The 16,336-nt window shown below is 33.7% G+C and overlaps 1 protein-coding gene and 1 long non-coding RNA gene across 6 annotated transcripts in view; both read right to left on the bottom strand.

Moving 5' to 3' along the window:
- mtcl3b (MTCL family member 3b) overlaps positions 1-9,597 on the bottom strand; it is a 30,117-nt gene extending 20,520 nt beyond the window's left edge. For 2 of the 3 annotated variants that reach the window (XM_087305266.1, XM_087305265.1), the window contains exons 1-5: positions 9,489-9,597; positions 8,380-9,035; positions 669-893; positions 312-470; positions 164-229 (exon numbers count right to left, since the gene is read on the bottom strand). In XM_087305266.1, coding sequence (XP_087161392.1) covers positions 164-229; positions 312-470; positions 669-893; positions 8,380-9,009 — 1,080 coding nt within the window. In that variant the 5' untranslated portion in view covers positions 9,010-9,035; positions 9,489-9,597. The remainder of the gene's footprint in view (positions 1-163; positions 230-311; positions 471-668; positions 894-8,379; positions 9,036-9,488) is intronic. The other variant, NM_001245958.2, reaches the window with a different exon arrangement.
- On the bottom strand, positions 4,483-6,819 carry LOC137489148 (uncharacterized). 3 transcript variants are annotated; one of them, XR_015524024.1, is made up of 7 exons: positions 6,745-6,819; positions 6,445-6,482; positions 6,121-6,148; positions 5,834-5,893; positions 5,401-5,523; positions 5,199-5,302; positions 4,483-4,619 (listed from the first exon to the last, which is right to left on the bottom strand). It is a non-coding gene; the product is annotated as an uncharacterized LOC137489148 (long non-coding RNA). The 3 variants fall into 3 exon arrangements; XR_015524025.1 differs by lacking the exon at positions 6,745-6,819 and adding an exon at positions 6,571-6,678; XR_015524023.1 differs by lacking the exon at positions 6,745-6,819 and having other exon boundaries at positions 6,445-6,546.
- Positions 9,598-16,336: the final 6,739 nt, after the last annotated feature.

Below are 16,336 nucleotides of genomic sequence, written 5' to 3'. Positions count from 1 at the left end.
GTGAATTGTTATTTTTGGGTGAATACAATTTTTGTTGGTTGAAATTTTGTTTTAATACTTTATATATCTTTCCAAATAATGGCATAACCTTGAAACTTCATCACTTTTTAATCGCTTAAAACAAACGACCACATACTGATCAACGTTATTGCATTGTTCTTACCTCTGTAGGAGTCTGGGTCTTCCTCTCAGGCTTTTGTGCATCTTTGCTTCCTCTTCGTTTCTGAGACTGGATACAACAGACATATATCTATGTATACATATATATAGTTATATTAAAGCATATTTAGATGCATTTGTATCCCCCCTACCTCTTTGGCCTTATCTAGCTCAAGTTGCAGGGCCTGTTTGGTGACTTCCACCTCGATAAGTTTCTGTCTCAGCCTTTCGTTTTCATCTTCAGTCTTTGTTCGTTTCTCCTCCACGTTTTCCAGCTCATGGTGGAGTCTCACAGAAACATCTTTGGCAACCTGTGGTTAAATATCATAAATATCATTGTTGTTCTCTTGAGAAAAACACTTAACCTTAGGTTACTCGGGGGAGACTGTAATAAATGCACTGATGCTTTTGGATAAATGACAAGTTAGTAATTAAATGTAAATTCCCTGGGGGACGGATAATTAATCATGAACTATCTCTGAATGCCAGATAAAAACATGGGTACTTGCCTTTAAATCTTGTTCTAAGCTCCTCAGGAGGTCCTCGTCGATTTCTCCGGTCTGCGCATAGCGTAGTCGTTTACGCTCTGCTTTGCGGAGTCGATACTGAAGGATGCGACAGTTCTTATTCGCTCTTTCCAGCTCACGCCGCATTTCATCTAGCTGACACGTGTCTTCCTCGTAGAAGGTGTCGCGCATCTCCTCCATCTCCGTCCGCATCTCTTCAATCGTGCTCTATGAAAAACCAGAGCATGCTTATTAATAAGAATAAAAGATGGGTGGGTGGATGGGTGGAGGGGTTAGTGATATCTTATTGTTTTGCATTATACTGGTGTACAGTTGAAGAAAGAATTATTTGCCCTTGTGAATTATTAGCTCCCCTATTTTTTCCCCCAATTTTTGTTTAATAGAAAGATGTTTAACACTTTTCTAAACATAATAGTTTTAATAATTGTTAAGAACTTTCTAGATATAGTACTTAGCTTAAAGTAACAATTAAAGGCTTAACAAGGTTAACTAGGTTAATTAGGCAAGCCATTGTATGGATTGTTTGTTCTGTAGACCATTAAAAATGATGTGTGTTATCAGTCACCTTTGAGGAAGCATTGCACGTCTTTTTTAATCTATATTGTTTGGTTTGTATTGTTCTGTTGTTGTATGTCTTCTGTTGCTAATGGACTTAGTGTCTGGAAATTAAGTTAAACAATTACAGTAGCACGACTTTATAGTATATAATCACTCGAGTACTGAAAATACACAAAACTATGTTTTTTTGAAACCCAATGTGGTTTTAAATCTCAGAATGAAGAAGAAATCAACATTTTACAGTATTCAATACACCGATAGAGGCTAGATCAATTAGATTTCCATTATAAATATACATTCACCGGCCATTAGGTACTGCTCATTAACACAAATGTCTAATCAGCCAATCACATGCCTGCTGCAACATTCGAATGGTGGGGTCAGAATTTGGCATCAACAACATGAAAGCATGGATCCTTCCTGCCTCATCAACAGTTCAGGCTGCTGGTGCAATGGTGTGGGGGATATTTTCTTGGACAACTTGGGGCCGATTAGTACCAATTGAGCATTGTGTCAACGCGACATCCTACCTGAGTATTGTTGCTGACCACGTCCATTCCTTTATGACAGTTGTACCATCTTCTGATAGCTACTTTCAGCAGGATAACTCACCATGTCATAAAGCACAAATCATCTCAGACTGGTTTCTTGAACATGACAATCAGTTCACTGTACTCAAATGGCCTCCAATAGAGCACCTTTGGATGTGGTGAAACGGGAGATTCACATCATGGATGTGCAGCCGGCAAATCTGCAGCAACTACGTAATGCTATCATGTCATTATGGGCCAAAATCTCTGAGGAATATTTCCAGTACCTTGTTGAATCTATGCCACGAAGGTTTAAGACAGTTCTGAAGGCAAAAGGGGGTTTATCCCGGTACTAGTCAGGTGTACCTAATAAAGTGGCCGGTCCCAAGTCTTATTAAAATACTTGGGACTACTTGAACACAAATAATCTATATATTGCCACACGCATTTGTTTATTGTCCTCATGTTTGAACAATTTATCATCTTTCTTCCATCACTTCTTTTCCTCTGTAATGCAAATACAGTATGTTGTTTATGTGTGATGGCGCCCCTAGAGTCTAGTAGGTATTAAACAGAAATAACATTAGAGTGTGTGATCACAACACCAACATCTTGAGATCTGCTGCTGGAGGCCCTCTGCCCTGCAAAGTGTATTTCCAACCAGCTTCAGCACATCTGCTTGTGTATTTTATATGATCCTGAAAAGCTTGATTAGCTGTTTCAGGGTGAGGGTGTTTGTTTATGGTTGATGCTAAGCTCAGCAGGATAATAGGCATGCAGGAGCAAGGTTGAAAACATTTGGTGTATTTTTTTTTTTATTAAAAAATATATGAAAACGTATACATTTAGGTTCGGGACTTTTTTGTCTCTTGACGATGCATATAAATGATTGTCATTATTAATATTGTTATCACAATAAATACCAGAACATATTGTTATTATATTTTAAGTCCATATAAAAAAAATCCCTTATAAAAATAAAATGTTATTAAAAGCTTATTTTTTTTTAGCTTTCTGCTCTACAATTATTGCAGCTCTAAGAAGAAAATACATTTCCATATTGTTTTAATAAACAGCGCAATATTCCACAAATAACATGTAACGAGTGTTTGCCAAACTCTTGAGGGCGTATTTTGCATATACCAAGGCCATTTTCATAACTGTAGTATGCTTTGTGCTCCAACAGGAACTAAATTGTTACAATATTTTATTTCTAGTATGGTTATGAGCAATTTCAGAAGGAAGCATTTTTTTATGAAAGTCACATGAGCATCTTTCAGTCAAAATATTTTGAGATAATGATGACATCAGAGTATTATTATCAAACCTCTTTACAGGTGACAGGTTTGTTAGTCTGTCTGTCTGTCTGTTTATTTTTCTATTTGTCTATTTATCTATGTCTCCCTTCATCCATCCCTCTATCGATCCATCCATCGATCCATCCATCCAGCTGTCTGTCTGTATGTCTATTTATCTTTCTATTTGTCTATGTATCTATTAATCTGTCTGCCTCTGTCTGTCTGTCTGTCTGTATGGATGGCTGGCAGTTACTTTATTTTTTTTTATCTTTCAGTGTATTTTTCTGTCTATCAATCTGTTTCTGTCTGTCTATCGGTTAATCAATATATTTATTTGTCTGTCTGTCTGTTTATATCTATCTATCTATCTATCTATCTATCTATCTATCTGTCTGTCTGTCTGTCTGTCTGTCTGTCTGTCTGTCTGTTTATCTTTCTATTTGTCTATTTATCTATTGATCTATGTCTGCCTCCATCCATCCATCCAACCGTCTATCTGTCTGTCTGTCTGTCTGTCTGTCTGTCTGTCTGTCTGTCTATCTATCTACACTGTAAAAAATTTGACCTTAAATTCACAGTAAATTACTGGCTAATAATTGCATTACTTTCACAGTAAATTACTGTATGTAAATTCACAGTAAATTATTGTGAGGTAGTTCACAGTAATTTACTGTGGTTTTGTCACATAAAATTATTGTGAAATTACAACCATATATTGTAACTTTACAGTAGATAATAAAGTCCGTTACTGTAATTTCACAGTATTATCTTGTAGAATTAACTATATTTTACTGTGAATTTGCAAAACGATTACTGTGATTTAGCAGTAGGTTGCAGTTTAAATACCTGATTTAACTGTAAAGTTACAGTTATATCCCGGATTACTGTAATTTAACAGTTTGGTGCTGTAAAATTTAAAAGCAATTTTAGGTCACACAAAAATGAAAATTCTATCTTGATTTACTCACCCTCAGGTTGTTCCAGCTCTGTTAAAAACGTTTTTTTTTTGTTAAACACAGGAATAAAAATATCAAATATTCCTCTTTGTGTCCAAACAACCTGAGGATGCGTAAATGACGACAGAATCTTCATTATTGGGTGATCTGAAAAGACTCTAAAATCAAAATAAAAACAAACACACATACATTTTACAGATTTATTTAACAGCTTAATGACATCTGTGTAAACATTTAGAAAACTTTCAAAAGGTGAAGGTGAAGCCTCAAAAAATACTATAAGAACATAAGAACAAAAAAATCTGACATCATATGTAGCATACATATAAAAAGCAGTGCTTCAGAGTGCGCTCTCTCTCTCATTTTATATATATATATATATATATATATATATATATATATATATATATATATATATATATATACACACACATGAGAGAGAGAGAGACAAAACTTCTTGCTAAATTAGGCAGTCGTCTATTCAAGGTCAATAATTTTCCTGATCATTGTACACACTTGCTGGTTGATGTGTCTTCTCTGCTTCTTTGACTTTGTCTGTCTTCCATCTCCAAACTGGTTCCCAAAAAGAACCTATAAGCAAAAGAGCAGACAAACAGTTAGCTTCGTACAACACTACTGGGACACTACTGCTGCACTACAGAGCAAAATTACTGTTAGCTCAGTTTGAACATGCTGACAATACTGTAGCTCAGTCAAACTGCAATCATTTAAACAAAAACATCTGAAAAACATTTCCATCACAAACACACAATCAAGAACAGTCCAACAACAAATAGTGGTTTTAATGACCTAGGCAGAGCATTTTAAAACAGTTGATTTGATTTACACCTTTTGTTTACAGACTATAATCTAATGCTGGGTTCACACTTATTGCAAAGTTAACACATGCATCACAGTACTTGCTCTTGAATACTAGCAGGATGTTTCTTGCATCAAGCTAATTTTTCATGATTTGAATATTAGGAAAATTTTGCAAAAAAAAACTTGATTGAAGTGATACAGCACTTGTGTTGTATTCATTTCAATCAAGTTTTTTGCAAATATTCCAAATATTTTTCAACGTTTTTTGAGTTTCACTTAATTTGTGCTGCCCAGTAAAAAATTCCCACTATTTATGCATTTGCAATGACTTGCATGTAATCCACTCACCTGAATAGGTAACTTCACATATGGTATAAGAGCCCCATCCTTTTAAAGACAGCTTCCCCTCTGGTCTCCAGCACAGACAAGCAAATTGTGTCTGCAACACGGCCCTTTATAACAAGGGGAGTCATGACTTGTGCTCCTATACATTCCTTGTTTAACCCCCCCAAAACAAGCCCTCAGTTACAATATTTATTGTTGACATTACCTTAAATTCCAGAGTGCAAAAGGCATCTTCAGCATACTTCAGTTTCAGACCAGATCCAAAGTCAGTTGTGAAATCCAGGTGAGGTCCCATGACCACTCGACCCTCCGAGTCCAAGGAATAAGACTAAAAGGGGTAAAGAAGGACTAAATTAGAGGTGTTTGTGAATAATTACATTTTTTTGTAGAAACAAAGTTGACATTCCATGCTCTGCCTATTGAAAACCAAGCAAACAAACACACATGCCCAGTAAAATTGCTAATAAAAATAAAAACTATAGTTTAAAAAAATCTTTGTCTAATATTTACTACTACTGGAGGTACTGGTGGAACTTCTGGAAGAAGAAAAAGAGTTTGTACAAGAAACTGCTCACAACAAATCTGTAAAAAACCTGACATTTAAAAATCTAATAAAATGAGGAAGGCATCAACATTACCTTTAATAATCAAGCGAGGGTTGATTGGTAGCATCAGTGTTTCAACATCAATGGCTGTGGCTGCAAAAAAATATGAATATAATAAGATTAGAATAAGACTCAACCTAACACACGCACACACATACTCTCTCTCTCTCTCTCTCTCTCTCTCTCTCTCTCTCTCTCTATATATATATATATATATATATATATATATATATATATATATATATATATATATATATATATAGGTTTAGATTGTGATAATGAATTTAGGTTATATTTGTGTGCTCAGAATTTACACTCACCTCACACTTCAGCTATTATCAGGTACACCTGAACACCAAAAAATAAAATCTACAGTTAGTGACAATATACAATTAGTTCTCATTAGTAAATGTTAGCACTGCATTAACACCAGTGAGAAATATACAATATGTACTGTGTTAGTGTTAGTTTAAAAGAATACAACTGAATTGTATTATAAGCCTCATTTAATAAAACAGTTAAGACTTGTTTCATAATGAGTTTATTTAACTAACTTAACGTTAACGTTACAGTGAAAAAAATTAACGTAACTTACATGATGGTGACTAACCGTAACGTTAACTTAAGTGAAGGCCAGAGCTTACCTTAACTTTAGTCATTTCACCTTTACTTCAGTCTTGTACTGAAACAGAAAATGCAGTTAACAAGAAGTTAATTAAAGAAAATTCCCTTTCTTTTTTCAGGAACTAACGTTAACGTTATGCTAATACCTCAGAAAACACTACAATCACCATCTGGCGTCGTTAATTTCTTGTTTTAAAAAAAGGCGCGCTTAAACCCTGTACGTGCGAGTACAACTGAAGTACTCGGTAAATTCCTGCTAAATGACATGCACTATACAGAAATACACATTTAACGGACAAAAGCCATATTTTAACACTTACCTAGGATGAATCCGTTGGGTGAAGAGTTGACGAGTTGTCTTTGGTGATGGCGCTTGTTTGCGGTTGAGTCGAGTCAGTTCTGTTAAATGAATCGGCTCCTTTAAATGAACAGTAAAGAGTTGAATTCGGCTCCTTTAAGTGAACAGTAAAGAGTCGAATTCGCCTGAAAACGATTCCGTTTTGTATAATATTGTAAGACGCAAACATATAATTCATTAATATTTCATCATATTGCTTGGTTCGTGTACTGCTTGTACACGAATTGCTTGTTGATGACTATGAGCTCATGAACACGTCTGATAAAATTTCTGAATCTGATTCAATGTCACACGAGTCCTGAACCGAAGCAGTGCAAAAGTAATATATTGATTGAAATATAAAGTCAATTATTTTCTTCGCCATTCAAAATATTACATATATCTGATTTCAACAATAAGAATAAAGTTCGTTTGGAGTGTATTAATTGAGAATTATTATTTTTTCCTCCCAGGATTCATTTTGCACCAAGCTGCATTAAGCTGTAATGGTGGATGAGAAGGCACATAATATTATAAATATTGCTTGTAATATGTAATGAAATAAAGTTTTAACACTTTTTCATGCGAGAATGTAGTTCTTCAAAACTCAAATCTGTGGATTGTTAGTAAAGATTGTGTGTAATTTTAAGTGTGTTTTGCCGGTAGCGGAGATCTATGACCTCCAGGCGGTAACGGCGCTCATTACTCATGTATCCGCCGAGAGGCGCCTGTCTTCAGGCTAGACATTGGGACAATTGCCCCGTCTTCGATGGCTCTATATGCGTCCGAAAATGATGTTTTAACTGTTTTTCATGCTAGAATGTAGTTGGTTAAAACTCTAATCTGTGGTTTATTTATATAAATAAATTTATATATATATATATATATATATATATATATATATATATATATATATATATATATATATATATATATATATATATATATATATATATATTTAATTCTAAATTAAAGATTAGTGACCTCCAGGCGATGACAGGTGCCCAATACTCATGAAACCGTCTAAAGCAGACATTTACCCTGACATTGAAATAATTGTTGGCTGTTTAACAGTCTTTGGTTTCATTAATTAATTACTTTTTATTCCAGTTGATTATGTTTTGGCTAAGCACACAGTTATGTTCATTAAATATTATTTCCTATTCTATGTTAACTGTATAAAATTAAATAAAGGTGCAGTACAACCAAAAAGATGTTGGTAACCAAATCGTTTTGGGGGCTATAACATTCTGTTATTATCTGTTAAAAGTTCATTTGTATTAATTTCTACGTTGAATTAAAAAAGGTTTGAATTTCTATAACTAACGTGCAAAAGATATAGCCCTTTTCACAGTAATTTGCTGTAATCATGCTACCTGCCGTAATTTCTCAATAAAATTATGAATACAACATATTACTGTGAATTTTTCAGTTAAATACTGTGAAGGGATACTAATGTAATTTACTGTGAAAAATTACAGTAACTTGTTGTGAAAACCTGGAAATTTTTTACAGTGTATCTATCTATCTATCTTTTCCCCACAATGACGACGTTTTATACAGTTTGCAATTATATCCAAAATAATCCTGTTACACAATAACGGCATGGCTTTCAAACCTTAAGCTCGTCGTTTTCGTCCTCCAGCCTTTCGATCTCCTCCTGCAGGGCTTCATCCTGCTGTGTCATAACCTCTTCGGCCTGCGCTCCCGATCCCGGTTGCGTCTCTCCCGGTGTCTGCCGCTGCATCCTACCGCTTTTCCTCAAGCGCTTGTTAATGTGATATTGGATGAGCTCTGACTGCAAACAGCCTCCGCCCCAGAAGGCCGGTCCGCAGCCCACGTACTCTCCTCCCGCAGCGGCCTGTCCCCCCCTCACGCCACCGGGCGCTCCGTCGAGTTTCTCCGCAGACGAGTCTCTTTTTACGCACGGAAAACGCAGCGCGCGGCGGGTGTCCGGTGGCGGAGCGCGGTCAATCCGCTCCTCGGTTTCCAAAATCGCCTCAGTTTCAGCACCACGAACAGCTGCCGCACCCCTCAGCTTCACCACACGCGTGTCCTGCTCTCCTTCACGTCCTTTAGTGGATTTTGCTCCTGGCTTTGACGCAGTGGATGATGCGGAGCGGCTGCCGCGGGGGTTTAAGGCCGGTTTGGCGGAGGTTTGTCCGGGAGATGGTCGCCTCCTCCCCTCGGTACCATCCGCTGATGATGGTGGAAAATCCGCAGCGCCACTTGCGGCAGAACTCATCATGTCATCATAACAGACCTCCAACAACACTTTAGTGCCATTTACAAAGGGGATAAAGATCAATATCGAATTGAATAATGTAAAAGTACAGTCATTTAAACAGTACGCGAATTATTAATGTAAATATATAAGCATTTGTATCTATTACACCCAAAAGCTCTTTACAATTGTGTCTATTAAGATAAAATAATGTAACTTTATTTATTTTAAATAATATTCAACTAGAAACTGCTGTTGTAGAGGGGAACCCCATTTAAATAGGAGTGTGAAAAGTTAATTTAGAATTCTCTAAAGCTTTTTTTCTACATGAAAACGTTTATTGACATCTATCCCACAGCATTAGGCTTTACCGTAAGTTGTTTATCTGACAAGTTTGGACAGCTATCTCCCTGTATAAATGTAGCATACTAGTATAATGATCACTGTACATCTTTGGTGCAGTTACTGTCATAAAAGCATTAAATATCGCGATGTTTCCTTACCTGTTTTGTGAACTGTTCATGTATTCTCCAGTGTGAGTGAGACCGTCAACTTAATCTCTTTGAGTACCAGGCACTGCTTATGCACACGAGACGCTGAATATTCATGAGGTGACGTCAGAGGGGAAGTGTGAGTAGTAGAGCTGCTCTAAATAATGTAATACATTTAAAGATTGCTGTTTAAAATTAGGATGCGTTTTATGATTTGCATTATTTGCTTTTATGATATTGATGTTTTGTTGTCTTTCAAGTCACAGTTGTATTGTCCCCTTTAAAAGCTGAGGAGGTAGAAGACTGAATGCTGCTGTTTGCTGTTTCACACAGAAATGCAGCGTCATTGCGTCATTCCCCCACACTATTATGCACGAATAGATACTAAAGGTCAGTCAGTTTGTGACACAGAAAGGCAATTATTTAAAGTACCACTTGGAAATATTTATTGCACCTCTGCAAAGAACTTTCTGTAAAAAAATGCTGGGTTCCATACAATTCCTGCGTGTTGTCTCAACACAAATCGCTTAAGTTCACTTAATTGTTTTTAACAAATGTAAGTGTATTGAACATAAAGCAATTAAGCGCCCCCCCTTCCCAGTTAAAAATAGTGTTCTCAATTCATTTTAAATGAGTATTTTGAACAAGCAGCAAAAGTACAGAAAAAAATTATGAAATGTTAATGGTTATACACACACTGTTCAACTACCTATTGCACCACTGTGTCGCCCAGTAGTATATAATTTAATTTAATAATTTATTCCAGTGACTTTAAAGATTTCAATAACTGTTCAACAGTAGTATATATTCATTTCTTCATTTTCTTGTCAGCTTAGTCCCTTTATTAGTCCGGGGTCTCCACAGCGGAATGAACCGCCAACTTATCCAGCACATTTTAATGCAGCGGATGCCCTTCCAGCCGCAACCCATCTCTGGGAACCATCCACACACACATTTAGACACACTCATTACACTACGGACAATATAGCCTACCCAATTCACCTGTACCGCATGTCTTTGAAATCCACGCGAACCCAGGGAGAACATGTAAACTCCACACAGAAACACCAACTGAGCCGAGGATCGAACCAGCGACTTTTTTGCTGTGAGGCGACAGCACTACCTACTGCGCCACTGTGTCGCCCAGTAGTATATAATTTAATTTAATAATTTATTCCAGTGATTTTAAAGATTTTTCAGCTTCATAACCCCAGTCTTCAGAGTCACATGATCGTTCTGAAATCAGTCTAATATTAATTATTATTATTATTAATATTATTGTTGAGATTATTATTGATATTAATATTATTATTATTTATACTATTATTGTTGTTGTTATTAATATTATTGTTATTAATGATGATAATAATAATAATATTGTTGTTATTGTTATTAATATTATTATTGTTGTTTCCTAATACTAATTTGCAGTGGTAATAGTAATAAAAACAATGATGACTGGAGTAATAATTTTATTTGAAATTACATACAATAAGAAAACAGTTATTTAAAATTATAATAAATATTTTACAATTTTATATATATATATATATATATATATATATATATATATATATATATATATATATATATATATATATATATATATATATATATATTTCTAAGCATAATAATTTTAAAAACTCATTTCTAATAACTAATTTATTTTATCTTTGCCATGATGACAGTAAATAATATTTTACTTGATATTTTTCAAGACACTTCTATACAGCTTAAAGTGACATTTAAAGGCTTAATTAGGTTAATTAGGTTAACTAGGCAGGTTAGGGTAATTAGGCAAGTTATTGTATAATGATGGTTTGCTCTGTAGATTATCGAAAAAAAATTTGCTTAAAGGGGCTAATAATTTTGTCCCAAAAATGTTTGTTTTTTTTAAATTAATAACTGCTTTTATTCTAGCTGAAATAAAAAAAATAAGACTTTCTCCAGAAAAAAAAATATTATCAGACATACTGTAAAAATATCCTTGCTCTGTTAAAAATAATTTGGGAAATATAAAAAAAATAAAATAAATAAAAACAAAAGGAGGCTAATAATTCTGACTTCAACTATATATATATATATATATATATATATATATATATATATATATATATATATATATATATATATATATATATATATATATATATATAATTTTTTTTAATTATAAGTTTCTACTTTTACCAAAGCATGCCAGTAAGTAGTGTTGGGTGACCAAAATACCATTAGATCCTTCTCTTACAAAGCGAAGAGGTCAGATTCATAGAAGTGTATCGTGCTTGAGTCCGATTCAGCGCACTCACACTTCTCAAACGATCCGGGAAACGGGCCTGGGCACGGTACAGATGGCATAGTGTGAGTAGGCCCTTATACAAGCTAAACGTATTATTGTTCTTAATTGGAAAAATATAAATAAACCTAGAATAGGAAAGTGGATTACTGAAATGGCATCACATATGTCAATGGAAAAGATCACATACATTGTCAAAAAGAAACAAAATATGTTTGAAGATATCTGGAGACCTTTTAATAACTTCATGAAGTACTATTTTGAATGTTAGCAGTCTACTACAAAAAGAACAAGCTTAGGACTATGGGGAGTATCATATTCTAGACATAGACTCAAGAAACACTCTTTACCTGATTTAAACATATAATTTTTTTTCTCGTTTATTTGTTTATTAATTTTTGAAAGGAATGGGTTGATGTGAGGGAGAATAGGGGATAAAAAGTTAGCTGCGTCTTCATGATTATTATTTTATAATTGTGTAATCTGTTGTGATATGCAATTTGGGAAAAGTAATAAATATATTGTACAAAAAAAATAGTGTTAGGCAAAGTTAGTTTTTAAAGTAACATATTACTTTACATGACTACAAATGTGTTACATTACTTTTAGGACAGGATTCAGGATTGTTATATTTTTAAAGTAACTTTAAGTAAAAAAGTAAATATTCCATTAAATATGTCTTTCACACATACTTTTTTTTTGCAGAGGGGATTTTGAGAATCTCTTTTTATCAGCCAATAAAACATTTATATATAATCAGGCAATTAATGTATAAAAAATGATCTGTAAAAACAATTACTTGACAGTATAAATCTGTTATTTCCTGTTTAAGTGGAAAATAATAGTTTATTTGTATAAAATTGTCATATAAAATATGTATGCAAGCAGTAGTTGAACTATTTTGATCAAATGTGATAAAAGAAATACTTAAAAGTGTATTTTAGGCTATTTTTAGATTTGAAAATCTAAAGAGCTCAAATTTAAAATATAGCATTTTAAATTGAATAAAAGAGAATTATAAATAAAAAGTATTATTATTATTATTTTAATTAATATTATTATTATTATTAAAATTTTTACATTTTAATAATAATACTATAAATAATAATACTATCATAATAAAAACTATGTGTTTTTGCATTTACTGTCTCCTTTACCAATGTTTAGGAAATGTACTGTTAAAAATTTTCATAATTTCTCTTAAAATTTTCACTTTTACATCAAACTCCTCCAGGTTAAACCTTTAAATTTGCCATCAATTTGATTAAGGTATTTCCCTTGTATTCCATTATAAATAAAGAAGTATTATGCAATACTGCCCGGGAACACTAGAGAGAGCTGTCCGCCTTCCACAGTTTTTTTTTTTTTTTTGACAAATGATTCAAGCTTTGCTTTACCTCAGCTCTGTTAAGTTTAAAAGTACAAGCAAATTACTCCAATATCTGCCCACTCTTCTGTTAATTCTACGGTAAGCGTTTGTGCTCAGAAATGTACTTGAGAGTTGTGTACTATGTAGTGTACACTTTAAAAATGTATTCGCGTCGAATTTGCGCTGCTATATACACGAAAACCATACAATGTGGCATTTTGTGTAGACAAAGACGAGCTAATTATCCCATGGAGTGTTTGTAGCGTATTTTATGAGTGGAACAGGCTGAGAGAAAGGTGAAACCACTTTCTGTTAATAGGGCCAGTGGAAATCTCTGGCCTGTGCTCAATCCTCTTACTGACTAACATCCTTGGTCAAGCACTCCAAGAGAAAGGGTTTGTAAAAGTCTGGAGAGGGCAGCTAACTTAGTCAAATAAATGTTTGCTAACACGTTAGTTTGCGTAACAATTTACACCGTTTACCACTAACTTACTACCTGCATTTTATTAAGATATACTGTTTATTTGTATGTATAAAGTATGATCTTGTTTTACATTTCTAATCCAACCCAATACCTAAACCAAAATACTACATTGCTAACTATTAATAAGCAGCTAAATGGTAGTTTATTGAACGTCTTAGCAGGCCTGGATTATAAATTCAGAGGCCCCTGGGCACAATGTCTTGTAGGCCCCATACCTAGTCGCACCCCTATAGTTGAATTAAAAAATGATTAATGTAATATTTGTTAAATACAATTAATCTATAATGTATTGCCCACATTTTTTTAAACAAATGGTAAACAGTACATATATTTCTAGTCTACTAAGAGTATTTAACTCATTTTTAAAGCATTTAAAGCACACTTTGAAAACAAAAATACTAATACAACTAGTGAAAGTTAGAGGATTTTAATATACTTGTTCAAGTTCAAGGAAGCAGAACTAAAATTTAAATTTAAGGGTATTTTTAATTTAATGTATTACTTCTACAAACTTATAATCAGTGTTGGGTAAGCTACTTAGAAAATGTAGCGAGCTAAGCTATTAGCTACTCTACTTAAAACGTAGCTTAACTACACTAAAAGCTACCCTCTGGGAAATGTAGCAAGCTAAGCTAAAAGCTACATGGCAAAAGTAGCTTAGCTACATCTAAGCTATTTTTGCAATTTATATTTTTAAATCGTAGCAACTTAAATCCAAGTCAATCATATCTTAGGGATCAATAAAAACTGCCAATGAAACATATGAGGCATAATAGTTTAGTTTAGTTATTTACTGTAAATAATATGCTGTAACAGAAACACATTATAGTATATAACAGCTAAAACAAAAAGTCTAATGAAAGCAGGTGTTACACATTTAAAATTCTATAGTCATTTACAGTAAAGAGAAATATTTTGACATAAGTGTAACAGGTATGAAAATTATAATTCGCTTCAAGTATAGAATCACACAAAATATGTATTTTATCTAATGTGTTAGTAAGTATACCTGAGGTGTTTGTTAGTGTGTGTCTTTTCCTTTAAATTTCTAAGGGAGCTCACGCTGTTTAATTTCCTGTTTTGCGCCCGCCTCTTCCCTTTCTGCACTGACTGCGCATGGGAGAGGTGGGTGTCTGCTAAGCTCCAATTAATCTTTAATCATCTTTACTTTATAAATAACTTTTAAAGTTAGATTTCATGTTTAAATAATATTTATATGATATTATATAAATAATATTTAATGAGTCCTACTTGTCTTCCTCGTGATAAAGAATAGGCAAAATCTGATATGTAGTTTGGGAAAAAAAGAAGAACGTGTTCATCAGACGGTGGATCCGAACCGGGTTCACGATCAGTCGTGTCAAAAGATGTTACCATGCGCCTTACAAGATACGCCACTCAGACTGCTGTCTGTTGCGCTCTTTAGTTATGTTGTCAAACGGTGTTAAGCGGGAACCGCTTAACTAGTTTGTTCCAGCGAGAGGCGCTACTTGCACTTATCCTAAGTAGACCCCCTACAAGCGGACGGGCCCCTGGGCCTGTGCCCGTAATGCCCATTGATTAATCCGGCCCTGTGTCTTAGTTATTGAAAAAAAGAGTGTGACCAAATGTTTTTTCCTACTAAAGATTAGCTTGTACAGTTAATATATAAGATACAAGTTGGAAGTTCTATATCTTGCCACAATATTCTGGAGTAAATACAAATTTAAGAGATGCTCCGATTGATCCGCCGGAGATGATCTCATTTCATAACCTGATCGTACTTGCCAATCTGGCAGATAACAAGTGTTGGTTTACGAGTTTACAAGCAGAGGAAGACACATTTTAACTTCTTATGCATCAAATATGTTCTCCAAACTGTTTGTTGATTGAGACTCGTTAAATTATTCTTCCATCACTTGCACTGTGATTGCGTTTAGTCATTTTTCTGACCAATTGTTTCAGTTAAAGTTTACTGAATTGAATTGAACTGTTTATTTTCTGTAAAGCTGCCTCTGACATGACATGTCCACAGTAAATGTTTATACGAGACATGTTTGAGGGATTAAATGCAACATCATTTATTCTCTTAGGTAAGAAGAGATCTCCACTTAAGTATCATACTTAGAGGGAAAAAGAGCTTTATACAATGGCAAAGTCATAGCTTGAAGCATCAGAATTGGTACGTGGTATCGGCTGATCACCATGATGAGGAATCGATACTCCGTATCGGCTGCAAAGCAAATTTGTTTAGATTTTTTTTGCACTTAGGTATTTAAAAAAAGGTTTTAAAAAAATAATAAAAATAAAGAAATTATATATATATATATATATATATATATATATATATATATATATATATATATATATATATATATGTAGTCATTACCAATGGTTATAATTAAATATATTATTTAAAGACAATATTATATATCAAAGGCTGTACATTTTGTTTATGCTAAAGTGCTATCATTAAAAATAAATTTTATTAATTGACAAGTTATGTTAGTCCTATATATATATATATATATATATATATATATATATATATATATATATATATATATATATATATATATATATATATATATATATATAGTCTTAGTATAGAGGAATATCAACCTACGTCACATATGAAGTCACGTGGGTCCCAGTTGCAAAAAAAGACCGATTGCAATAGCAAACATGTCGTGTTTTGCAGTAAGATGCCAAAAACGTAACTTTTATATTACAAA

Source organism: Danio rerio, chromosome 23, assembly GCF_052040795.2.
Source record: "Danio rerio strain M-AB ecotype USA chromosome 23, GRCz13ab, whole genome shotgun sequence".
Classification (NCBI taxonomy): Eukaryota; Metazoa; Chordata; class Actinopteri; order Cypriniformes; family Danionidae; genus Danio; species Danio rerio.
Note: the sequence above shows the minus strand (reverse complement) of the source record. Positions and strands in the feature narration are given on the sequence as shown.